The 27,572-nt window shown below is 40.4% G+C and overlaps 1 protein-coding gene across 1 annotated transcript in view; it reads left to right on the top strand.

The window, feature by feature from the left end:
* The window catches only part of HADH (hydroxyacyl-CoA dehydrogenase), a 35,132-nt gene extending 8,853 nt beyond the window's left edge, over window positions 1-26,279 (top strand). Inside the window, exons 3-8 of the mRNA XM_073340858.1 lie at window positions 2,544-2,701; window positions 9,400-9,526; window positions 16,240-16,329; window positions 18,018-18,090; window positions 22,480-22,596; window positions 25,768-26,279. Of these exons, the coding sequence (XP_073196959.1) occupies window positions 2,544-2,701; window positions 9,400-9,526; window positions 16,240-16,329; window positions 18,018-18,090; window positions 22,480-22,596; window positions 25,768-25,886 (684 nt within the window). The 3' untranslated portion in view covers window positions 25,887-26,279. The remainder of the gene's footprint in view (window positions 1-2,543; window positions 2,702-9,399; window positions 9,527-16,239; window positions 16,330-18,017; window positions 18,091-22,479; window positions 22,597-25,767) is intronic.
* The last annotated feature ends 1,293 nt before the right edge of the window (window positions 26,280-27,572 follow it).

The following is a 27,572-nucleotide window of genomic DNA, read 5'->3' on the forward strand; positions in this document are numbered from 1 at the left end:
CCCTGCCCTGGAATCTGACCAACCATATAGTTTCTGCTGCATGAAAAGTTTTCAAGCACTTACCAGCTAGGAGTGAGTGAAAATTCAGGCAAAAATCAGTAAGATGCTGAACTAGGATGGAAATGCTTTATAGCTATGGAAAAGACCACCTTCCACTGCCACTTCCACCCTGGATGATCCTGGACAGCATGCCATGAGTGGACAGGGATCCAGGCGACGAAATTCAGCCACCGCAGCCATTAGGACTGGTAATCCAGAAAGAGACCTGCACCAGTGCTGGCGGTGATGAAACTCAAAACAACATGCTGGTGTGACAGAGTTGCACACGTAGCACTATGTGGTGAAATATGCACCCACACTTGCTGAGACTAATACCCCTTTTCTAACAATAACCATATAGTCAGTAAAAAGTTATCACTAGCTGCTCCTTTTCATTTTTTTCCTTTCTTGACATCCATCATGGACCCCACATGGAACTGAGGGGTGGGTGGGGAAATGGCCTGACTTGTGGTCTCAGTAAAATACAATTCCCTGCATGTAATTTTTCTTTATACCAATAATATAGCCTGGAAATCTCTCCCACTTGTTATAATAACCAAGATTTTGGGTGCCATTTACCAGATTACAGCTCCTGCTGCATTGTCACTTCCTCTCCTGGCAGTTTCAGATCAATCCCCAAACAGTTAATGTGAATATGGGCCCAGGATGTCCCCTAATTGATCCAGTTCCATGACCTGGTGCAGACCTGATGCCAGCACCCTGCTGTGTTTGGGGTTTTGCTCCTGTGACTCTAGTGGTCTCCCTCTCTCTGCCTCTAGGATTCTAAGCATATCATCCTGACTCAGGAGACAGGACTGTAGACTCTCTATTGGGGTGCTTCCCAGCTTTTGATTGAATTCCTTGTAACAGAAGTGGCCAGGGAGTTCCCGGGCTGACCATTCCCATCCTTTGCTTTGCAGTAGATGATCTTGAGGTACATGATTTTCACTCCGCACTGGACAGTGGTCTGGTTGATCCCTGACTCTGCCAAGCTCTTGTACTGGTTTTTGTTGCTTTTGCCAGAATCTTGGGTCTTGTGGTCCTCACACCACAGACTGACAAGAAACCTTGTATGGAGTTCTCTCTGCTTTTTGGACAAGCAAGGCTCAGCTGTGTTTGAAGTTGAGCAGTCTGTATGCAACGTAGGGTTAAATGTAGAGCAGTTGCATTTGAACTAACAGGTTGCTTTCAATGCATTGGGGGTGAGTGAGAAGTTGAGAGGTAGAAGAGCTGGAGCATACAGGCCCCAGGAATTGTGGGATAGCATTGGTGGTTTATCAGAACACAAGCATTGCAACACATGCTTAAGCTATGTCCTCACTGCAAAGTGGGAAGGCTGGGACATGGGCCACAGCAAGACACTTATATCTATGCCCCTGCATGAGCCAGCAAGCCTGTGTTCTGAGGCGGTAACAAGCATATGATAGAAGGCTTTATGTGTGGATGGTAGGGAGATTGGTTTTAAGCATGTGTCAGAGCCTGTGTCTGCACTACCACGTAGACATACCCATGGCAGGAATAAGGTCTTGTCTGCATGGGGAAATTTGCCAACATAAAAATACCAGTATAATTATACAGCTATAGTTATAGCGGTATAACTCCCTGTAGGAACATTCATATTCTAGAATAAGGAATGTCTTTTTCCACTTTAGCTTATGCTGCTCTGGAACCGGTATAAGCTAAATTGGGAAAAGGCACTTCTTATTCTGGAGTACAAGTGTCCACATGAGTTATACCGGCATAACTATCGCTGTATAATTATAGTACTATAGTTATGCTGGTAAATTTCCCTGTATAGACAAGTTCTTAGACCCCAAAATGTAGTATACAAGTGTCTGTTTTCAGCTGTACTGGATCTCTATTCTCGTTTAAAAAGCCTGCCTTTGTATTTGATCTGTCCTCATAAACTGTGTCAGTGATTAACAGTTCTGGCAGTCACAAAAGAGATTCGAAATTTTGTTCCCATTCCCAGCAGAACTCTAATACAGTGGATGTTGCCTGTAAGCCATTTCATTTCCTGAGGTGTCTGTGAAGGGCTTTGAATTATAACAGTGAGCTGTGAAACCAGATATCTTGCTTATGGAAGGAAAAACAATATAATGGTTTAAAACCAAAGAAGTCCATTTTCACTGAGGGCAGGTCAGAATTCTCTTGGGAAAGTATTGAAGAGATAAGTCAGTTGTTCACTGGAACTGTCATTCTGAAGGTTGAAATAAAGGGTGGGGTGGAGAACAGTCATCGTAAAAGAATGAAATAAAGGATCTCTTCCTTGCTTGTGAGAAGACTTGAGTTGCTGTGAAAGTTTAGTCCATCTGTGGAAGTATAGTACTCTCATAAACTTAAAGCTTTCTAACTGATCTGGAAATATAGTGCAAGTTATAACGCCTAATATTTTTAAGGCTCAAAAAAGCAACCAATGAAATAAATTGACCTATGAGAACTTTCATACCAAAGAAATGAAACCTTTTAGAAATAGGTTTTGTGACTTCTGTTTAACCTTTCAGGCTGCTGCTCAGTTCATTGAGAAGACCTTAAAGAACCTAACAGTGAACACAGACCCAGTAGCAGTGGTACACAGCACCGACCTTGTGGTTGAGGCCATTGTGGAGAACCTGCAAGTGAAAAATGATCTCTTCAAGAGAGTGGACAAGTTTGCTCCAGAGTATGTATGATTAAACAGAATGAACTGGAATCCATCACCACTTGTCTCTTACGTTGTTTTGAAATTTATAGCTAATATCTTTTTTTTTAAATGACAGTTTTATGTCATTTTCTTAGCTTCTACACTGAAGCAAGAAGGTTTTCTTAGGCTCCCTTTGCTTCCAGACTATCATGTGATATGGAGTATTTGACATGCCAATTGCTGATTTTCTGAACACATGGCAAGTGTAGTTACCCAGTTTATTTTCATGTTATGCCTCATTCAAGAGATTTCATGGTATGCATAGACAGAAAATGAGTTCATTGCAAATTCCTTCTGTTCCATGGATTTGTAGTATACTTTTGCATGTCATGTTAAGGATCTCTTTGTTTGTTTAATTGTTCCAACAATATGTTTTTCAGGTCAAAGAGAAACGTTAGGCCTGAGCTTTTCTTTTTCTGTAGCAGTGGTTTTAGGGTCTTGTTTTTATAACTTTTTAATATTGGCAGTTGTTTAGCATGGCAGCCAGCAAACCAAAAGATGTAATTGTCCAACTTATTTCTGTGTAATATTTTACACATATTCCATCTTTCACCCAAATATTCTTCACAAATTATATGCATACAGCACGAGTGCAATGCAGAATTCTTTCCCTCCCCACATTAAAATAGGAATTGACTTCTAAAGGGAACAAAGGGAGAGCAATTCTCCAGTCTCAGCTTGTGAGCAAAGATTAAAAAAATATAGAGAAGCCAGTGAACCAATTAGAATGAATTATTTAACTAAACCCTTCTCCTGCTCCCCTCCTTCCCCTCCTTTCCCCCAGCTGCTCACACCAAAGAGGTTTAATCTTTATTGGTGTTATAGAAATGGAGATCTGACAAGTCCTGTCCTAAAATGGAAAATATTATCAATTACTTTGTCAGGCTGATAAATAATCAATCAAGGTGGCTGAAGAGGCGAGAATCATGATTCCAAACTCATTTTGTCATGTGCTTTTCAAAAATGGCTGCAGAAGTTCTGATCAGTAAAGGATTAGCAAATGTCAGAGTTGCATTTAGGCAGCTTGTATCCTCTGAGATAAACATCACTCGCATACAGTGGCTGGGGTGGGTACCAGCACCCATACAAATACTGTTGGTACCACTGAGTTGTAATCCTGCATTAAAGTGGTTGAACTAGAACTATCTGTGCAAGACCTAACCCAAATATACCCACAGAACGATAATTTAAAGTTCTCCTGACACAGGTATTGGTAGGATTATTATACAGATAATACGAAGAGCATACAATACGTGAGTTCTAGTCTGTGGTTTTTAAATCAAGTAGGGCTCAGGGACAAGATGTGATATTTCCCTGCATCTAGTGAAGATGACTTCCTCCTTCCTCTCTTGCTAGGTACAGCAAACCATCCAGGGTGGGGTGACATTTTATTGTGTGGCTCACAAAGTTACATGTGAATACAGTCCAGATTCCACCAACTGGCAAGTATGGGAGGGCAAGAAATTCCCCAGGGAGGAGAATTCCATACAGAATCCCTCCCCCTTTAAAGAGCTCTATTCCATTCCTGCTCCTCTGCAAATTATTCAGTTCAGGCTATGGAGAAGTGTTTGTATTTGGGGGAGATTGTCTACCTGGATAAGTACCCAGGATCAAATAATTTTGTTTGTATTATAAAGATAGCATAACAGTTGAAATGAAGGTATAGAGTGTGCTTCAGCCTAAAGTGCAGTATATCTGATTTCCTTTCACTGGTATCACTTGTTCGAAAAAATTCAGGAAATGCACTAAGTGGTTGAGGCACTCTGTAAAAATAAAAAAAAATAAATTAATATGTTAGCACAGTATTTACCAACTGCTCTCATTCTTTGCACCAGCAGTAGTGGCTGCATATTATATGTTTAAACATTATGTAGCATTGGATGCCTGGCTCTCTCTACTGAGATTTAAGGTAGTGATCTATGACTTCTCACGTGGAGAAAATGAATGGTAAGATGGAAGCAGACCTATCTCTGATGGGTCACTAAATAGATATCTGTAAATGCTAGTAGTTGTGGATTGTTACTTTTTCTAACAACTACTGCATTTTCCCTACTGTGTATTTTGATTGATATTAGGCTTTTATTTTCATTATTGGTGGTGGGGAAGGTGCGTGAAGGAAAGAAAGAAGATCCTCCTGCCCCCACGCTTTCTTCAAATCGGCACAGAAATCAAAGGATGGTGGCAGAAGGGAATTATGTTACTTCTAAGTGTCTTTTCTCCACTGGCTCAATAAAGTGATAGGATTGTAGCCAAAAGGAATTCTAATATATTCCCTACCCTAGAATGAAGGATTTTGCTTTTATTTTTATGTCTCCATCTTCCTGTGCCTTCCCCATAGCTTGGAATAATTTTGGATCCCTGTGCCCTGTATGTGCACATGCCTATAATTCTCATACCCACAAAAGAGCTGCTAGTGGAAAGGAGACAGGTTCCTAAGTTGCTTCCTTTTTTCTCCCTTCGTTAACCAGCCACAAGCCTAATTGGCTTAAGAGCTGGTGAGATGGATTTAAGAGCTAATGAGGTGTTGGGTTAGTTGACTTTTCTCCCTTTCTTCTTGCAGATCATATATGTTGCTATATGTCAGGTGGAAGGTTGGGTCTTTCCTTGTAACTCAAACCACTGACAGTGGCAAAGCTGGGCAGGGTCAGAGCCGAGACTCCTGCTCAGCAAATGTGGTGGCAGCTCCTTGTGGAGCCACTCTGAGCGGTTGCAGTGTTGGAGGGTGAGCCAGGTGTCTACTACTGCTTTTCCCTCAGAACTCCAGCATGCTCGTAATTAGCCAAAGCACTGAGCAGCGCTGCATGGAGCTATCAGCCCATTCTCCCTTACGAGAAGAATCCAAGAACTGTGGGAGCTATTGAAAACATACCTAATCCCTGTGACAGTGCAGCAACCTTTAAAACCCTGACTGATCCAGTCAGTTTTTCTCTGTGGCAAGGGGCGGTACAGACCTTTCCTCCCCAAAATATCTGTAGCTTGCTTAGGTTGAAGTGAAGACCAAGAATTGTATAGGTAGGTTTGAGCTGGAACCGTAAACTAATTTCACATAAGTAAGCTCAAGTAGCATTTCAGCTTATTGTTAAGAAAACTGTTTGAGTTGACTTAAATTATTTATTGTACTTTGCTGCCCTTACCTCCATTTAGTATGCAGAAGCAGGTATACATCTGTATCCCACATAGTAAACTTAGTTAACTTTATAGCTGTGATTGCTACAAGAAATATAACCCTTGTGCAGAACACATAATGAGCCCCAGCCTACTTCCTTTCTCTCTCCCCCCCCCTTTCACCCCCCATCTTAAATAAATAAGAGATGGAAAAAACCCAAATCCCTCTGTGTGGAGAGCATAGTTTTCTACATAAGTTCTCCGAGGAGTTTGGACACAAGAAACATTGTGTCAGGTGAATTGTTTTCTACTGTTGAAGGTTTAGGGTTCACAGGAGGGGAGCCTGCTGCTATGAATCTTCTCAGGAACTTGTAGAGGTAAATTAGCTTATAGCTCAGCCAAGTTAGTGAGCTTTAAGCAGATTTGCTTCTACAATCATAAGTCTTTAAGATGCTCAAATAAGGTGGGGCTGCCTCTATCTCTCTGTGATGATGCTAAGCTTCATTAAGCTACCTGGCAGCCCCACGCAATTCACTACTTTGTGGAGCTGCTGAACTCTGATGGGGGTGGGAGGATGGGACATTCAGGCTTGCCGACTCTCCGTTTGTACAGCTTAATACTTTTGCAGGGGAATGAAAGCTGCATGGGGCAAACAGGTAGTCCGTGGGACTTTAGCATCCCCAGAGAGCACTGGGGAATTGGGGTAGGTATTGTCCCTGCTGACTGCTTGAAATTTTATGCTTGTAGATACAAATTGACTTAAACTAAGCCAGTTAAGTGCTTTAACAGTACAGAAGTTTTGTACAAGCACAACTCAAAGCACTAAATCTGCACTCAGCAGCTGAAGGGGCTCTGGCTGCAGCTGTCACACAGGGTTTCTATTTCAGCTTAGATGAATCATGCCATTGATTCCATTGATTTGTATGCGTAGTCCTCTGCATTCTTATGGCACCTTCCATTTGAGGATTTGCTGGCACTTTACAGACTTTAATGAATTTACCCTCATAGCAGCACTGTGTGACAGGGAAACAGAGAAGTGTAATTACTTTCTGGGGTTTTGCCTAACTGTGTTTGCAGGTTATCTTGTTTTCAGGATTACATTTGAGAATCCTCCTACTATTTGGAAATGGTTATGATGCCTCCTCTTCATACATAATCAATGACCCTGGTAATGTCTCTGAGTTTCGTTTTCAGAATAGTGATATGGGTGGGTTCCCCTCCTTATGCACCACATGTTCTACTGTCATTGAATCAGTTCCTGTCCTGCTCTAAATAGGCCAGTGCAGGATTGTCATGTCACTTCCTGCATCCATTATTATGTGTGCATTTAATTTATGTTGCTTCTACTTTAGACAGGTGCGTCAGTCGTCATATAGTGAGAGTTCTTCATTATTTCTTTTTCTGTGAACCCCCCTGCCTTTTCTCTCTGCCTCCCTAACTGTACACTGCCCATTTCTGTGCAGTGGGCATTGCATATCATCATTTCTGTTGATCCAGGATTTATCTTTCTGTTAGGGCAGCAACCCCAGCCAGGAGCTGGCTGATGTGTCTGGCTTGTGGTTTGTATTCTGAAATTGTGTTACAAAACTGGCCAGAAGGAGGCATTCTTTCATCCACAACTTCAGCATTTTTAAAGAAGGAGCTGGACAGTCTGGATAACTTCATGGAAGGCGACGTTTCTTTTCTCTTGTCTTTTGAGTTTTGAGATTCTGTGTGATTCTTCCTGGGCCCCACTAGGTGGCACTGCAGGCAAGGACACCTGATTCCAAAAAGATTTCATTAAGGGTTTGTCAATATTTCCATTTACTAAATGCTATTTTCAAAGGTTGTTAAGCATTGCTCTAAGCTGGAACTTTTACTATCTAAATTTGGTTTAAACCAGTTTATTAGTTTAAGTAGATAATGTGGGCAAGGTGCACTCGGACACAATGTAGCTTTAATGAGGATTTTTTTCTAATTGTATCTATAGAACAATGCAAAGCTTTACTTTAACAGTAAGGTTCTGATTTTTACCCACAGAAGTGGGCATTTCAGAGATTAGAAGCTTAACTAAAAAATTCTGACCCTGCAACCATTAGTTTGTGAGAAGGAGTCTTGTCTGTTAGGTTTGCTTCTGGGTTTGTTTATTTATGAGAGACTTCTGTATGGAAATTCATTGGAAGCAATGGTGAACATTCTGAGTAAGGGTGGGTCGTGAATTGTTGTCCTTCATATTCTTTGACCTTCAGAAATCTTAACTACTGATATCAGAATTGTGGGTGCAAAACATTCTTTCAGTGCCCTGCCCAAGAATAATCTGGGGGTTTGTCTACACAGTGCATTAGTCTGCCTAGAGAGGTGTAAATGCTAATGTGCACTAGCATGTTGCATACTAGCTGGCCTATGCGGACCCTGCAGGCACTCACTAAAAGTTCCCTAGTGCACATTAATGTAAGGAGTGCAACACGCTAGTGCACACTAGAATTTACATCCCGCTAGTGTGGACTAGTGCACTGTGTGGACAAGCCCTAAGGCTTGTTTTGTGGTGCTGTTGCCAGGGAGAAATGATTAAAGGATAGCTGCTGGGGAGATGTGTAGGAAGACTTTTTAGAGACATTTATGTGATTGTCAGACTCAGAAATTCAGATATTTTACATAAAGTAAAAATGCAGTGGCTTTCACAGTCTCTTTTTACATAACAAGTGTTTTTCTAACGCCTCAAGATCTATGATGCTCTCCTGACTCAAAGAAGAAACAGTTTCTCGATCTAACAGGTGTTATGAGGTTTAATAATTGAAAAGTGCTCTGAAATCTCATTAACAGAAGGTACTATATGAATTATTTAAATTTAAGAACTGGTTTATGCCAATGGATGGATTTCTTTTCCCTGCCATTATAAATCTAAAAAAAACACCCCACCAACCACATATCTGGATATGGTCCTGTCTACTGAATGACTATGCTGTATGCAGCAATTCTTGTCTCTTCGTGGCATCTGTTTTCCTGCTCTACTTCTTCCTTTTGCAATATGTCTGCTGTCTAGATCTCTCAGTGTATACTGTAAAAAGATTATTGGCAAAAATTTTCAAAAGCTAGACTCTTAGATCCATATTTAGATTTCTAAGAATAGGATTTTCAAAATCATGTAAATGACTTAGCAGCACAAGTCCCATAGGCTCTTTTGAGCCAATGAAGAATTTTCCTGAAATAAGAGATTTGTGATGGGGACTATGAAACTTTTCTACTTTTCATGGAAAAAACTCTTTTCTTGATCCAGTGAGGAGACCTATATATTCTTCTTGGAGTTACAAATTCATACAACTTTCAGAGACAAGCTTAACTATTGGTCATTGCGGTGCTATTTTTAGTTGCATGCTATGGAAAGACCAGTGAAGGGTAGTGTCAGCTATGTATGATGGGGTATTTTTAAGAACAGTTGGCCTACAATAGGCTAGCTGAAAAAAAAAAAAAAAAAGACACTCATGATTAGCCACTGAATGCCCATTGAAATCTGTTGATCTTTAGAGCACAGACCTTCTTGTTGACAAAGATAGCTGTCATTTTTACACAATCCTCACTTCCTTTCCCCACAGAAACACAATATTTGCGAGCAACACTTCGTCTTTGCAAATAACAGACATAGCCAACTCCACCACTAGGCAGGACCGCTTTGGTGGCCTCCATTTCTTTAACCCAGTGCCTATGATGAAGCTTGTGGAGGTAAGTGTCTGATAGTATTCTGATAATAAATATTATAGCATGGCAATATACTTGTACTTCACTGAGAGTTCATTAATGTAATAGGATGTATCCCAGTGTGTAGCCCTCATGACCAGGAGGAGCTACCTTTAGAGATAAGAAGATGAAATGACCTCCATTCCAAGAGAGGGTGATGGACTGAACAGTCCAACAGGACTTTTTCATCTCTGGTTGATCCATCTCCATGCCCAATCAGCTTCTGGCTTCTCTGCTGAGACTGCCAACAAGAGCATCAGGTTTGATGATGATTTCAGTCACATGGACAACTGTCTGATAAGAACTTTTTGTGTTTTAAGTCATCAGGCAATGGGCAGAGGAATTTGGGTTCCTATGAGCCCAGGCTGGATATGAACTGATGTTAAAAGAGGTGAAAGACCCCACGTCCTGTTGCCAGTCCCCTGAGTCATTAGCTCCTTTATTGTGAATGTTTCAGAACATCCGAAGCTAATCCTTAGCATCTTTGAAACAATATGTATTTTTATGCTTCTGATACGTTTCAGGTGAAGTGTGTGGAGATTTTGAAATAATTTGTTTTTAATACCAGGTTTGGATCTTTATTTCTCAGTTGTATTAAGGTACGAAAAATACAATTATTTTAAAGCTACTTGACCATTCATCTAAAGGCACATGTGCCTGGTGTCTGTCGTTTTAATAGATCATAAAATATGTATTCATCTTGCTACTTAGAGTAGAATAATAAATGCATCCCCTGTGGAAGTGTACAGGAGCACATGAAGTCCATCCCATCATAACAACATTACTATACTCCTTACCCAATTTATCCCCCTCTCCAAAAAATAATGACCAACATAACCATTTTTTTTAACATCTGATGCCTATGCAGTGGGAGTAGGGGTGAGCCAGAACCCCAGATCTGAAGCACTTACCATAATTCCCTCAGACTTGGGGGGCGGGGTTGAATTTCACAGCTGGATCTATCTTTGAAATAGGTCAAACCAAAAACTGCAGAGACAAATACATATGAACTTTTGGGTATGTCTGAAAGTGAACTTTGGGCCCATCTCTGCTACAAAGCAAGATTTCTTCCTCCCCATGCCCTAAAGTGCTGTGCTTCTTTCTCTCTCCCCCGCCCCTTCGACCCCCAATATATGAATAATTCTAGAGTTTCCTCAGTAACAAACATTCACCTATGTTGTGCCTTCTGTTATAACTTCCTAGTTTTTTAGGCTTATTTTTTTGTAATAATTTTCTGGATGAAATCTTCCATGTGTTATCTCAGTCCTAAAATAAATGATATTTCAGGAAAGTTTGAACAAAATCTGTCCATCTGTTGTGTTCTGAAAATGCCAATTGATACACATTTTCTGCTGTAAAAATACTTGAGTCTCTCTCTCTAGATGCATTAATCATATGGCAGATCTTTGCAAGCTGAAATTTTCCACCTCAGTAGTGAATACTGGGGACTGATCTTCAGGCCAACTTACAAAGTGGTATTTACAGGACTGTGAAATAGCAGAGATGTATCATCACTGGAGCTGGTCAAAACTCAGGATCAATGACCATGAGAAAATATTTTCCCACGGAAAAGAAATTCTAAACAAATTTCATTTTGGAAAACTCAAGATGTTTCTGTTCAACTTTTCCCAAAATGAAACTGAGCCGTCAGCAGCTCCTGGCTCCAAGGGACTCTGAGGGCTGCCTGGGGAGTCCCCTGCTATGGAGTAGGGAATCTTAAAAGTCCTGAGAGCCCTGGTTCGAGCCGAGGCGGTCATACTCCTGGCTCCACAGCAGGGAGTCTGGAAGCCCTGGGGTCTGTGACTGAGGCAATCTGTATGGCACAGTTGCCCCAGAGCTGCAGGCTCTGGAAGCCCAGGCTTCCCAGCAGTTCCCCAAGGGAGCTGGTAGACCGGCAAGTTTCCATCAGGACTCTTGGAGTGCACTGGCAGAAGTTTGTCAAACTGAAATGGTTCCACAAATATTTTGGTTTGAGGAATTGGCATTTTCCGACGAAAAAGAGTTTTGTTTTAAAATTCCCAATCAGCTATAATTGTCACTAGCCTGATCCGGCAAAGGCTTTTGGCGTTGGGACTTTATGTGGGCATAAATATCTGCCTGGGATCTCTTTGTAGGGTTGAAACCAATGTTAAAAATTGAAAGAGACATACTAGTTTTTCCTTTTGTCTAGAGGCTCTTTCAATTTCAGGCTGTCCTGCAGCATCATAATGTTTGGATTGGCAAACGCTGCAGACCTGTGTTCCCTAGGTAGAATAGATGATTCAGATGGAAATAAAGAAAAACCGTAGAAATGTGTGTTTTATTATTACAATAATGAGCTTTTGTTTAGAGTCATTCTATAGTAATACAGTCATCAGACCTCTCTAACAGGAGGTTACCATATTACATAGTGAGCATCTTTACACTACCCATGGCACGTCATCTCCAGTGATTTTACTGAATTGAGTGAAAACTCTCTGATTACACATTTAACAAACCAGGCATGGCTACAAATGTTAACATTCATAAAAATTGGACAGGTATGTTGGGGTTTTTTGCAGGTGGAATGTTCTCTCTCTGAATTTTGAATAAGTGGTAACCAATATGTAGAAACATTTCAGTTACCCAAGGTCTCATGAAGCTTATTTTTGTGAAACCTCAATTTGGTGCCTAATTCCAGTTGACATTAAACATTTATGTAAAGAAATACAAGTTCAGATTCCTATAATAATATTAACTCATTCATATTGCATATATAGAATATATTAGATTAATAGTTTTGCTATTAAATGGTTGACATAGATCTTGTCAACCCCATAGTTTTGCACTGATTTAATTAAACTAGTTTACTTACATGTGCAAACCCCAGTGTGAACACTTCGATTAACAGCGGCTTTTTTCAGTTTAGCTTAAGTATGTTGCCAACTTAAGTTGAACTGGAATAAGCTTTTTTTAAATTGAAATAAAAATATCCACATGGCCTTTTGAACTGGCTTAACTAAATCTGTTTAAAATCACACTTCAATCATAAACTCTGTGATTCTAAGGTCAGAAGGGGCCATTATGATCATCTAGTCAGACTACCTGCACAACGCAGGCCACAGAATCTCACCCACCTACTCCTGTAACAAACCCCTAACCTATGTCTGAGCTGTTGAAGTCCTCAAATCATGGTTTAAAGACTTCAAGGTGCAGGGAATCCTCCAGTAAGTGATCCTTTATATCAATCCTGGGCATCTTTGTTTATAGTGTGACAAAGTTCCTCCTCTATCTTAGTGGGTCTTGCGCTTATTGGCAGATTTGCTCGCCTTGGAGCTTCACGGCAGCACTCAGTTTGACCGTTTTCATGAACCCACAGTCCAGGTCAACTCCTCCTGTGTCTGACCAGGAGTTGGGAGGTTTGGGGAGAACCCGGGCCCGCCCTCTTCTCCGGGTTCCAGCCCAGGGGCCTGTGGAATGCAGCTGTCTAGAGTGCCTCCTGGAACAGCTGTGTGACAGCTACAACTCCCTGGGCTACTTCCCCATGGCCTCCTGCCAACACCTTCTTTATCCTCACCATCGGACCTTCCTCCTGATGTCTGATAATGCTTGTACTCCTCAGTCCTCCAACAGTATGCATTCTCAGCTCCTAGTGCCTCTTGCTCCCAGTTCTTTACACGCGCACCACAAACTGAAGTGAGCTCCTTTTTAAACCCAAGTGCCCTGATTAGCCTGCCTTAATTGATTCTAGCAGCTTCTTGATTGGCTGCAGATGTTCTAATCAGCCTGTCTGTCTTAATTGTCTCCAGAAGGTTCCTGATTGATCTGGAACCTTCCCTGTTACCTTACCCAGGGACGTACTTAACCTGGGCTAATATATCTGCCTTCTATTACTCTCCTGTTGGGGAACAGCGGAAACTGAACCAATCAGAACAAATGAACTCAAAGTGCACTTGTTAGCTCCACGTTTTATTTCGTGCACTAGGGACAGGATGAAGAACATATTGGAAAGCTTTCACAGGAACCGATCCTGTGCATTGCTGAGATATTGTAATGGCAACGAGACTCAGCACTTCACAAAATAGGGACCATTTTTTTTCACAGAGCTACTTCATTCCAATCCAAAAGTCACTATGGGGAAACCGAGGCAGGAGGTGGCGAAGTAATTTGCTCAGGGCCCAAGGTCTCCTGTGTTCCAGTCCAGTGCTCTGTTATCGTTGGCTATGTAAATCATCCAATCAGAGATGAGCAACAAGACCACATGACTCCAAACTCACCAACACAGCATGAATGGCAAATATTTGCAGTTTGTGAACCACCTGCAAACCAAGTATTATTGACCCAATAAATGTGTGAGTAATTTTGCCAAATTAAAAAAAAAAAGTACTCTCCTGTAGCCGTCTGCCCGGACCCTGTCACAATAGACAGGTCTTAATGTACAATGGGTCTGATCCTGTTTTTCCAAAAGTGTCATGGGATCTTTCATGTCTGTTTAGAGAAAATGAACCTGTGTGTCTTTTAAGGCTGAAAGGCCCTATATGATGACTGAATGGCACTCAGTTTCTTTGTTTCAGAATGACAAAGGGCTGAGGTCAGAACAGGTGAAATCCACTTGCATTGCGTTACCTAAAAGTGGAGGTCTGGAAGAAAGCAAACATCTCTGACGAGGAAAGAGATTCAGAACAGAATTGCAGGATGAGCGATACTTTTGATTATACATCTGGAGAGAACGTACCCATGCCACTGCAGCAGGCTTCAGTATCAATTTAAAATGTTCTAGTGTATTTAAATTTTATATAGATTTTTCAGTGGGACATGCATTTTGACCCTGTGACACTTAAGCACTTGCTTTAGGGATCAACGGTTTGAACTCTGGACGTGCCAGTGCCAAATGGCTAACTAAAACTACACTGGTTTCAGAGTAGCAGCCGTGTTAGTCTGTATTCGCAAAAAGAAAAGGAGTACTTGTGGCACCTTAGAGACTAACCAATTTATTTGAGCATAAGCTTTCGTGAGCTACAGCTCACTTCATCGGATGCATCACGAAAGCTTATGCTCAAATAAATTGGTTAGTCTCTAAAGTGCCGCTAGTACTCCTTTTCTTAAAACTACACTGTTAAGATGCTGTGATGCTGGGGTCAAATCCGTCACAAATTTCTTTGAAGATTGTCTAAAGGGCACTTATTTAGTCCATGCAGAAATTCTCACTGAATCTAACGGGACAGCTTTCACAGACACATATTCTCTTACTTGGCTGGTTCTTATTTGCATGCTCAGGGTTTAATTGATTGCCATATGTGGGGTTGGGAAGGAATTTCCCCCCAGGTCAAATTGGCAGTGACCATGTAGGGGTTTCACCTTCCTCTGCAGCATGTGTGTGGGAGTCACTTGCCAGGATTATCTGGATATATCTCACTTAATCATTTCCCTGCCATTGCAGGGGTCTCTGGCATTGGTGCCCCTCAGTCCCTCCTGTTCTCTGTCTGGCGTACAATAGTCTAGTCTCCTATGGACCATAATACTTGATCTAATTTTGGTAGTTGGAATTAGTATGTGGGTGCTGGGTGGTGTTGGTGGCCTGTGATGTACAGGAGGTTAGACTAGATGATCTGGTGATCTCTTCTGGCCTTAAACTCTATGACTCCTTTTCAGAAAAGAAGAAGAGAGTTTTTAGAGATTTTTCCTTTGACAATTTGAGAGACTAGTATTTAGCATTCAAAATTCCTAGAAGTAAAATAAATTTGAGCTTCCTTGAAACTGGTGTACAGTCTTGTGTGAATGTCTTCCAGATGCTTAGATCTAACTTCAAAAGAAGCACACTACCATTTTACTGCTGAGAAACAAATCCTGCTGCTTTTATTCCACGCTCACTGTTTTTGTGTTGATATCAGTAGTCATTCTGGTGCTTAGGAGACCAAATTCCACTGAAAATCTTGTGATGATAAAGTCTATCTGTCACTGCTCATGTAGCATAGTTGATTCTGCGTGGATGCATAGAAAGTCCAAGTTAACTAACAAATGTTATTTCCAGAGCTGCATTGGCATCATTTCTCGTTCTGGGGCACTAATAAATAAGTAAACAGATACCTTGTTAAATTCAAACTCTGTTAAACTCTTTAGAAAAATCCAAGTTTGCCAAAGGGTAAGGATAAAATTGCTAAGAAAATAACTTGGGTCCTTCCTACTCTTAAGCTTATAAGAGGCCTTTACACAGTTTGAAAAGTAGAAATTAAAAACTGTTTTCTTTAGACTTCATGTGTTGATATAATACAGTGTCTGTGTCTGTCCACCTGTTTATATTGGCCAAGGAAGCCATGTTACACCCTTTCTATCAAGAACTGTGTGTAAACATGGTTCTCTAGAATGTCGCCAATGTGTTTCCCTGGGCATTAGGGACCTTATGGCTTTTTTGAAGTTTTTATACTATCCACACAGGAGCCTTTACAGTAGAATTCTAAAAAGATGAACGCCATTGCTTTGAACCTGGTGCATGTTTTAAATGTGTTACAGTAACAATTTCAGAATGTGGAGGGTACTTTGGAGTGCTTTAAAATAGGTTTCACTGTTTTATTGTTACATGTATATTAATTTTGGTTAGTGTGACTGTTCTTTGTAATATAGGTATTTTGTGGAATATTCAGAGAACATCCTGAATCATGGTTTAATTTTTGGCACAGTTATCGGGGTGGGGAGAGAAAAGGCTTCTGGTTGCTTATTAACGCATGTTGGTTCCCTGCTAGGTCATCAAGACACCAATGACCAGCCAAAAGACTTTTGAGTCGCTCATGGAATTCACCAAAGCATTGGGAAAGAATCCAATATCTTGCAAGGCAAGTAGGTCTAGATTGTGAGGAGAGACGTGCAATGCTCAGGGGACTTCAGGTCTGCTCATTTTAAAAAAAAAACTATTCATTTTAATGTGGTGTGTAATTGCATGAACACAATGAAAATTTTCTACTCTGCTTCTGGCACAGATTATCCATTCCCATGCAAATCCCTTCAGGAGAGAACAACTTGCTTGCTAAAAGTCCTTGAAAGAAAGAGAGATCCCAATCTGCCATATCATTGTGTGAATGGAGTGGGTCTGGCTGTTGCGTGGAAAGAGCAAGGGATAGTTCTGGCAAACCTAGTGCGGGTCAGGGATCGCAGTTAACTGCTCCAGTCCATTCAGACCCTAACTACAGTGGAGAATCTTGATCCCCTTGCCCTCCAAACACCTGAGGCATCACAGCCAGTTCATGTGGTGTGTTGCTTTTGGATCCTCCACTATGGGTAGTCTATGCACATTATTCTCTCTCAGTGTGGGTCAGAGCAGTATTAATCTTCACTGCTTTTTGCTCATTCGCCTTATTATTTATTCACTGCTTTTTGCTCATTCGGCTTCTGGGGACTGGAGTTGTGGGGAGGGGGAGGCAGCGCGATGGCTCCTCCCCTTTCATGGAAGCATCTGGCCCATAGAAAGGAGGAATTATTGTCAAGGAGTTGTTGGCATCCTGGGTTCTGTTTTCAGCTGTACCACCACATTGTTTTGTGGTCTTTGGCAGGTTTTTTTAAATCTCTGTACTTCAGTTTCCCAAATTGTAAAGTGTAGATAACTCTTTCCCTTCTCATCAGTTACTGTTTGTAAAGTAGTTTGACTTCCATGAGCAAAAAGCACGATGGAAGTGAGACCTTGGACAAGTTCCTTCGCCATTCTGTGTGTTAATTTTCCCCCTTGTAAAATGGGGATTATAATGTTGCCTAACATTGTGAAGCACTTGGAATATATACTTGCTGTGTAAGAGCGTGAGGTGTGGTACTTTGTACTATTATTTATTATTATCCTAACATGGGATAGTATATTAAATAATACTGGTGTTTACAGTACTCTTTCATATGTTCTATTTCTCATTTCCCTTTACATTTTTGATTACTATAGAAGCTTACATTAAAACAAGATCTTGGTTGTTTGGGAGTCAAGCTGCCCCTGCTGCATAATTCTCAACCCAGTTCATCACTTTCTGTTTGCAAAATTGACATTGGTTGCTGTTGAAGTGATTATGATGTCACAGAAGTTTGATTTACAATGATGAATAAACAGCAGGAGTAGAAAAGCTCTTAAACCATGAATGTGTTTGTTAATAAATTCACACACGAAAGGGAAGAACTCCTCTCCCTAGATTAGATCACCAAAAAAACCCAGTATCAGCAGAATTTTTCTGACTAGCTCATATTTTCCAAGTAGCTTTCTAAGAGGCAACATTGAGTCTTTTAAGACCAGTTAATAATTAAGAATGGGGATGAGGCCCTTTTATGTTCCCCAGCCATATCTGATCACATAATAGCTCTTAGTTATGAGATTAATTTCTGTTAAACAAAAGTAGTGAACAGGTAAATCAGGCAAAAGACCGGTAGTCCAGAGTGAACTGAAACTTGGTGAGCTAATAAGCAACTTCCTTGTTGACCTTGTAATACAGCATTTGGCTATAGTATCGGTATAGAGGGTTTATTTAGAAACTCTGTGCGTTTTTTTTTACAGGATACCCCAGGATTTGTTGTAAATCGTCTCCTGGTGCCATACCTGCTAGAAGCAGTCCGGCTTTATGAGAGAGGTATTTACCAGTGGTATTTACTTTGTGAGATGTTGACGTTACTCTGCTAAATATTAATCTCTTCAGATAAGTGTTGGGATTGTTATAAATGTTTGATCTTTTAGGAATCAGTCAGATGATAAAAAGTTGTGATCATGTCAAATGTCAGCCTATAGATGTAATTAAAAGAATTTCTCATCTGAATTTTGAGATGCTGAGCAATCCCTGGATGCTGAATCAGTATTTATAAATTGCTTATTTGAATTTTCCAATGGCTGGGAAATGCTTTAGAGATGATGGGGAGAGTTGGCTTGGTTAGAACACCTGTTCTTGGGTTAAAACGGGTGAAGTTTTTGAACGTGTTTTAGAATCTTAAAAGCATATTTACACATGAAAACTAATCCAGGATAAGGTAGGATATGGATTTAAAGTGGATTAACTATTCCAGATTAACTCCATGTGTGGATGCTCTTATTTCTGGAATAAGAGAGTCAGCACCTGAAGTTAGTCTGGAATAGCATTCTGGAATAACTCCTCTTCTAGACAAGCCCGAATACCCATTTTCAAACGTGTCTTGGGCACATAGGAACCTCGGGCTTTCTGCCCTTGAAAGTTATATCTGCATAGCTACAGTGGTCAAGGATTTGAAAAAAACAACCCCCTGACCGACATAGCTATGCCAACAAAATTCTCAGTGTAGGTGTAGCTGCTGTTCCCACACCAACAGAAAAACTCCGGTCGCTGTAGGCTGCGTGTATACTAGGGTGTTATGCTGACTGACATACGCTCGATAGTGTAGACAGAACCTCAGTCCCATTGCCTCCCAGTAACCTCCTGCTCCTCTCCCACTAGCTCTAGTTGCTTTGGGGACTCCTGCTTTAGTGGTAGTCTCTTTTGCATTAGGATTTGGAAGGGAAGGAATCCTGACTCCCATAACCAAACCCAGCTAATCTTAAAAACCTAAACCATTTAAAAAAACAAACAAACAAGCTAGTAATGTGAGTGGATAAAGGGCAAGTTACAGACGCCATGTCTACACTAAAAAATTAAGTTGACCTAACTTACACTGGCAGTAATTACATTGTGCCTATCTACACTTTTCTCCTTGTATCAGCAGCGTGCATCCTCACCAGAAGCACTTGTATCAATTGCACTGTCAATCTGGGGCATTGTGGGACAGTTCCTGAAGGCCAGTAACAGTCAATGTAAACAATGCAGTGTCTACACTGGCACTGCGTTGACCTAAGTACATCGAACTTGACTTTATGCTACTCATGGAGATGGAGTTAAGTCAGTGTAGCGGGGCAGTTACGTCAGCAGGAGCAAAATTTAAGTGTAGACACTTCCATAGTTAGGTCGACATAAGCTGCCTTGCGTCGACCTAACCTCGGTAGTGTAGACCAGACCTTAATGGAATTGTTCTTATTTCAGGCACTCTGTTCGTCACTGCATGCTATTAACAATGTCTTTCCAAAGTTTTGTTTTCGAAAGCAGCATTTTCTTACAGATGAAAGCATTCCATTACCAGCATTCCAGCTAGTACATTTTAAATATTAAAAAATCTCCTTTATAGCTTATGGAAGTGATGGTTTGATCTCCAAGAGAAATTTAAACTTGTGCTACTTGTTTATCCATCAACAAATGCATCTAATTACATCACGAAGGGAGAATAGAGCAAATTACAGTGACAAGGAGCGGGGGTGGAGAGGGACAGCTTTTCTCTTAGTAAAATATCACAATTTGGAATACATTATGTGGGTGTTCTAATGTGTTAAGGAGATGGCTTTGTTAAATGATAGATGTAATTTTATGCACTTAGGGAGACGATAGATTTTTAAATTTATAGAAAAATTTCTCAAGGATTTTATAATAAAATCAACTCCCCTTTGCCTAACCAAAAACATTATTTTGATTTCAGCTTTGTTCTGGTTGGTCTTTTTTGTTGAAGAATACAAGGATTCTACACTTGTTTAAAATTTTATTAATGAACTTTAATTATTTAATGAATAAATTTAGGGGGTTGATTGAAGTTGCGTTAAAGCCTGAAGACCTGACGTTCACATTGATTGATATTCTCTGTTGGAATGTGTTAAACTTGTATCATATCTGTTCCTCTTGTGTTGATCCTCATGGTAGTGACTTGAATCAGGTTAGAAAAAGAGCATTACTCTACTAACCTTGGCAGGGAATCTAGGATATTTCTTGACAATAATAATCATTGAAACTTTAATTTTGTGGGGTCAATCATTGAAGTCCTGGGCATGCAAAGTATTCAGGCACAATAAACATTTGAGTCTGTGGGTAAAGATTTCAGGATTTCAGCTTTTGCATGGGCTTTATTCCTCTAATGAAACATTGCAAGTAATTATTTAAATTGGTGCCTTATTATGAGGATTAATATAGGAAAGTTCATATTGCGCTCTTTTTATTGAAAAACCAAGAAACCCCAGTAAAGTAGTCTGGCTTACATGGAATTCCTGTATTTAGGTAGCTCTGACTATGAATTGGGGGACAGCTTTTTTTGTGCTGTGGTCCTTCTAAGTGTATTCTGTCTTTATTGTTTCCAGGGGGCAGGGAGTTCTCCTGCAACTAGTTAATGTCGGTAGGTGGTCAGGCATCTAAGGCTTTGTCTACACTGGACTTTCGTCAGCAAAACCTTTGTTGTTCAGGGGTGTGAAAAAATCACACACACCCCACCCCGAACGACAAAAGTTTTGCTGACGAAAAGCACCCATGTGAACAGTGCTTTGTTGGCAGGAGAGTTCTCCTGCCAACAAAGCTACCGCCACTTGTTGGGGTGGAAGTTTTTTGTCAGCAGGAGAGCTCTCTCATGCTGACAAACAGCAGCACAGCTGTCGCTAAAAGGTGCGTAGTGTAGACATAGCCTAAGTGGTAAAGTGTCTACTGAAGCTAAGAAAGTGAACCAAATATTTTGCTGTTGTAAGTAGGTATAATTCCATCAACTTCAATGGATGAGTTGCATCCATTCTGCTGTGATGAATTAGGCCCAATAGTTTAAATCACATTGAAATTAAGTGTCATTAAAATTATTTTCCATTAGTGAAACAGGCTAATTCTTACCATCTTTCAAAAGTAAAATGCGGATCCCAAACATTTCAACATGATTTTTTTTTAAAAGGGCACAAGAGAACATATCAGCCACAGAAAGGAAAATGAGTCTTATCAGCTGCTTTAGAAGTGGATCAGCAGTTGAAGATGTCCTGCTTAAATAAAAGGCAGTTTGAAAACTTCTTGCTCATGTTCCACAATTCAGAGTATTCTCGTTGATTTATGAAAAAGAATGAAGCCCAGGGGCTTGAATCCTACAAGCTGCTGCGCACTCTCCTTTCTCATCAACCTTAGTGGAAGTTGACTTGACGCTTCACAGAATTGGGCCCTTTGAGACTTGTGTAACTCGATCACTTCAGGCTTGAACCAAAGTCCCTGGAAGTCAATCAAAAGATACACAAAGTTCCTTGGAGTCAAAGGGAAAGTCCCTTTAATGGCTAGCCTGTCTCTGACCTCTTTCTCTGTATCTAATCTCTATATGGCTGAGTTTTATTCTACATTCCTTTCCTTTTTTTTTTAAAACCACATGAAATTATTTTTCAGATTCACATTATAAATTAAATGTCTCAAGTCTTGGTGTTTGGGATTTTATTAACGACATTTCTGTATATTTTGTATTTTTTGCAAGTCTGAAATGTATAGACTTACACCAGAGCAAGATATTTTTATGAAAACTTAAAAATAATCAAGCACAAAATTTCTTCAGAGTGACTTGTTTGCAAGGTTTCAAACAACTTTAACTTTAGTTAAAATAGCTTTCTCTTCTTCTCTTGTTAGTGTGCCCTGGATCAGGGGTCTTTTGTATCATTATCCTCACATACAGCACAAAAGCCTCTACTGAAATAGGCAATACAATAAGGACGAAGTCAGGAAAATGGGAATTAGACCCACAAACATACTGTGGGAGAGGCCCAGCTTTGTACTCTTCTTTCTAGCACTTCCTGTCTGCTCCTGCTTTGCTGGCTGGGCCCACGTTTAGTAGCAGTTGAGTCCCTAGGGATCTATCGGTTTATTGGCTTCTGGACTTTTCTCACAACTTTGATCTATGGGTCCATGTATTTGTCCTTAAACTGTCCTTAAAAGTATGCCAGTGAGGATACTTAGCACTATTCTGGATACTCCTTAATGTTTACTGTTTTATATTTCTGCTGATAACCATGCCAAACACAATGCTTATTTCCATAACATATTTACTATGTGCTGGCTCAGTTTTAGGGGACCTGCAAAGATTACTGTAAAGAGCTGTGCCAGCATGAAATAACACTGTGTTAATTATTTAAAAATAATGGCAAATGGATACAGAATCTTCTCTGTTCATCAGACTGTCAATATTTTCTCTAGGAGATGCATCAAAGGAAGATATTGATGTTGCCATGAAGCTGGGGGCTGGCTATCCCATGGGTCCATTTGAACTGCTGGACTATGTTGGGTTGGATACCAGTAAATATATTATAGATGGTACTGTATACACATTTTCTTTCTTTCTTAGATAAATTGTAACTGGAGGTGTCAACTTAAGTCTGACTTACACTGAATTTAAACTGAGGAAAGTGACTTTGCCTATTAATGAATGATCAGTCAGCATCAATAATAACATGCCATCGTTTTCAAAGGCATGTGTTTACAACATGGGGGAGGTTCATCCCAAGTGACTATAGTTGTTCTGGGGGTCCCTTTGTGTGTGTCTGCACTAGAAAAATTAGTCCCCTTGTTGCAGCACTGGTGTTCGGCTGCTAATGCAGCCATGGCTCAGGCTTTGAGCAGTTTGCTAACATAGACCACTGCTGGAATATAGGTGCTTTTCAAACCGAGACCAGGCCACAGTGTGTTGTGGGGGTGAGAGAAGCATGAAATGAGGCTAAACTGTTGAACTCTTCCTCTTCCTCTTCAAGAGTGTGAGGAGAGATGTTGTGCTCCAAAGAACACCCATAAACTCACTCTGTAAAATCCCTTCCAAACTTCTCTGGCTTTAATTTGTAAAACTGACTTACATTTCCTTAGAGAATGGTGCATGTGTATACATGAAGCGAAATAAGAAACCCTTTTGCCTACACCATTTTTGTTTTGGTTGGAGGAGCCCTACTAAGTGATTTACAACAGTTATTTTGGAGAGAGAAACCCACCTCTTTAAAATAAATGTGGTTTCTGCAACTCTAATCAAACAATTAGGAAAATGGATTGCATACTGTATAAAAACAAGTTGGCTGCTTTTGAGTGCCAGAATGACTGGAGAGTGTGGCAGTGCATAGCAGCATAAGAGGGGAAAGCTATAAAGATTGAGCAAAAATATGTAATAGGAATCACAGCATGATAAGGACGTGCACATTCTAAATGCAGGCTTGTGTTTACTGGAGGTAATTATGAGAGGTAACTTGGAAGTTTGCCATAGAGTTAAGCAAGTTGGGAGAAGGGGAGCTCCATCCTTGTGGAACAGTGTAAAGATTGTGTGGAAAGTAACTGGGAAACAGTAGGAAGAGCGGTCAGAGTCCTCAGTTTACAGACACTTTTCTTGATACTATGAGGGAAAAAGTGATCATTGGGAATCATCTTAAACTAGTCTCTTTGTCAAGACGATCTCCTGTGAGTGAGCTGGGAGTATAAGTCTTCAGACTGTGGGTAGTAGAGGCTTAAACAAGAAGCATAAATATGTACATACCACTTCTAATGAATTTCTCATATAAATATTATATAGCCTTCCTTCTGTAATAAATGTGTGAGAGAGTTCCCAGTCATGTGTTTGTCATTATTGTTGCTCATACTCTACCTCTGGTGTTAAAATGTTTATTGCTGAGCACTATACTTAAGTGCTAACATCCTGAAAGCCTTTTTCAAACAAGAGCTCAATCCTCAAAACATCTCTGTGACGTGTAGGGAAGTAGTAGTATCCCCAGTTTACTGATGGGAAAACCAGGAATGGTTATTTGGCTGATTTAGACTGTGTTTTCAACAGAAAGGTATCAATGTAGGTTAATAATCCCAGTGAAACTGGAGAAGCTAATGAAAATGGGTGAGGAAAGGGAGAAGAGGAATGAATTGGAAGTGACAGATATTTAGGAATGTATTCCCTCCAGTCCATTTTCCTACATGTTTTACAAACCATATTTCCCTACAGAGCTAATAGGGAAGTCATTTATATGTGTTAAAAGTTGAATGTCTCATCATTTGTAAGTGAACAACAAAATATGAAGTGCTAAAGGTCTTGGCTTTTCAATAGCTATAAGATGTCAAACCCCAAAGAAGATGGTCTTGCAGAAGCACCTCAGAGATGTGATGAATGTTTGAGCTGATTAGCCAAATGGGATCTGGAAAAACTAAAACTGAAAGCCAAACTAATTGGGACTTTTTATCACCTCAGACTGAGTTTGATTCCAGCCTATTATCCCTAACCTAATGCCTCCCCTTGCTGCTTTGCTGTGCTCAATAACAAGGGCCCATAGTAATTGTGTTCCTGTAGAATTATTCTGGCAAATGTATTTTGAGGGGTCAGGTATAAGTGCTGTCCTTGCAGAGGTTACCATAGTGACACCTTTCATGACAGCTGCTCCCCAGCATGCAGTGGATCTCAAGGTGAAGGGAAGGCCCCCTCTCACCACAGTTGATAAATGGTTGGACACTGATTTAATGACTGGCCCTGCTTTCCTGGTCAGAAATAGGAGGCTGAGGCGCAATTGATGACAAATTGTCTGACTGTAATTGTTTAAACGGCTCAGATGTATTCAGCTGGTGTTCTAAAAAGGTCTGCTTGAAACAAAATCTCACTTTCAGAAAATTCTCTTCAGTAAATCGCTTGGCTTTCTATTAGTCAGTACTTCTGAGCAGTGTTACATTTTCTGACTGTTGCACAGATTAAAATCCTTCTTTCACCCTTGCTCTTCCAGTATTTTTATTACTATAGAATACCCCAGCTGCTGGGACACTGGGGATAACCTCCTTCAATAATATGTAGAATATACTTAGGGTGTAATCCATTAAGGTACATAGGTGTCTAAGTTCTGTTTTTAGACCCCACTGCAATGCCGAAAACTTCCATTCAGGTGCCACCTAACCCTATAGGTACCTAAGCTCAATCAGCACCTAAGCTTCTGCATCTGGAAGTGCACACTGCAGCCTCTCTCTAGGGACTTGGGCAATCTCCCACTGAGCAATTCACATCTCAGGGAAGATGGCCATTTAAATCACATGCGGGGACTTGATCCAGTAGGCATGTTCAGTGGTGTGCTTCACCTCCTAGGTCGGCCCCCTCAGGTGAGTTCACACAAAACAGCTGGAGGGAGGGAGGGGGAGAGGAGGATAACCTCTCACTATCTTTAGTCTAGTGGTTAGGGAACTCCCCCAGGATATGGGAGCCCTGCAGTTCAAGACCTGCCCCCCTCTGCCTGATGAGGAGAGAGGATTTGAACAGGGATCTGCCATCTCAGATGAGTGCCCTTATCACTAGGCTTTACTGTCACACTAACTTTCTCTCTGGTCCAATTAATTAAAGTGGAAGAACTTAGATAGGAGAGAATGACAAGACCCACATGAGAATATTTCATGGAAGAGTACTGAAGTGTCCCTGACATCTAGGAGACTGTCCTCTTTGCAAATAATAAATATCACCACTAACTTATTCTTCCTTTCTCCTACCAGGGTGGCATTCATTAGAGCCAAACAATCCTCTGTTTGCTCCGAGCCCACTGCTGAATAAATTGGTAGAGGAGAGGAAGATGGGTAAGAAGACGGGTGAAGGATTTTACAAATACAAATGAACTCCAGCATATGAGGGGTTGTCAAGCCATCTATATAAGCATGTGCCATGCAGTATTTCTCCTACTACACTAGGAATGCTGCTTGACCAAGCCTTTCCTAGAATGTCTCAGGTGGTTCTGTGCATTTTGATTGCAATCTGTCTCTGAAGTGATTGTTTACACCAGTTAACAATTTCTGGGCTGAGGGCCGATTTGGTAGATTAATTTTTCTTGTAATTCTGAAAGCTTTACACACATGGTGCCTTTGTGCAGATGTTGATCTTTCAGGCACAAGACATTTTCTTGCAGACAAAAATGAAAACAGCATTCATGTATTTGAACAGTTTATTATATTAACAAAATAACTCACGCACATTTTAGTGAAAATAAAATTGTCAACAACTCTGTATTGAATCCACTGGTTTTGAATTGGTGTACTTGGTTCTAATCCACCGGGTGGCAGTCTGTTTGCATCCTGGCAAATGTAGAGGCAGAAATGCAATGTCTGGTTTTGTTTTGACATTTTTTTTTAAATTATGCTAATCTATAGAACATAGTAATAGCTGGATTACAATATAATAGTACCTTAAACAGATTATTTTTATAGATTCTGTATTTTTAAAAATTTAATCTTGAAATGATTTATACTGTCATTTGTGGCTGACTCCTCAGGAAAAAAGCTGCTTAATACTGTGTTTTAAAGCAGTAATAATTATTTCAATTGGGGTAACACTTAAAGGCTCAAATCATGGATCAGGGCCCCATTGTGCTAGCTGCTGTACAAATATATAACAGAGATAGTCCAGCCCTGAAGAATTTACCATCTTAAGTACATGGATTTATTTTAACCAGCTAGAATAAAAAGCTTGTAAACATTTTTATAAATGTTGGGGAGTCCTTTAAGCTAGCTTTTTTACTGGAACTTCTTCAAAAACTACATTTATTTTTGTAGTGTCACTCTCCTTGTACCAGGAGCAGCTCAGCTGCTGTAGCTGAGCTCTTTAAGATCAGGTCCCATCTGTGTAAATGTATAGGCAGGACACTCTTTGTAATGGGTCCTTGGTTTTGGAATTTTCTTTTCCCTGGGCTTGCGAGGGAGTTTTGTTAATATTTCATGCCTGGTTCAAAGCCCCCATTTTCTCAGGCTATTGTGGAAGAAATGGGTGGAGGGTTGGGGTGTTCATTTCTTTGGTAGCCCTTTTCTATTATTTAGTTTGTGATACTTTATAGGATGGGTGTCTATAACATAAATCGGAAGAAATATGAGGACAGTTCTTCCATCCAAAGATCCTGCAGAGCTTTGCAAACTCTCATTGTTCGGATAGAGAAACTGAGGCACGGAGCAGTTAAGTGACTTGCCCAAGGTCACACAGGAAGTGTGTGTGTCAGAGGCAGGAAGAGAAATCATTAACTTCAGTGAGACCAGGATTTCAGCCCACATCTGATTCCCAGTCCTGTGCCTTCAAAGAACAATGTCACATTAAAGAAATCTTACTGTCAACAAAAATTGTTGGTACTGATCACAACTTAGCTTGTTAAAACTGAATGAATTTTTAAATTTTAGTTAACTTTTCATGATCGGTGGTCTTCACTTTTTGAAATTCTTCCAGCGTGGACACAGAAATAGAGGAAATCAGTTTCACGTTAAGGTTCTCAATGTTTGAATTGTGAATCTTGTGTTTAGTGGAAGCTTTTTTGTTTTAAACA

Source organism: Lepidochelys kempii, chromosome 4, assembly GCF_965140265.1.
Source record: "Lepidochelys kempii isolate rLepKem1 chromosome 4, rLepKem1.hap2, whole genome shotgun sequence".
Lineage (NCBI taxonomy): Eukaryota > Metazoa > Chordata > Testudines > Cheloniidae > Lepidochelys > Lepidochelys kempii.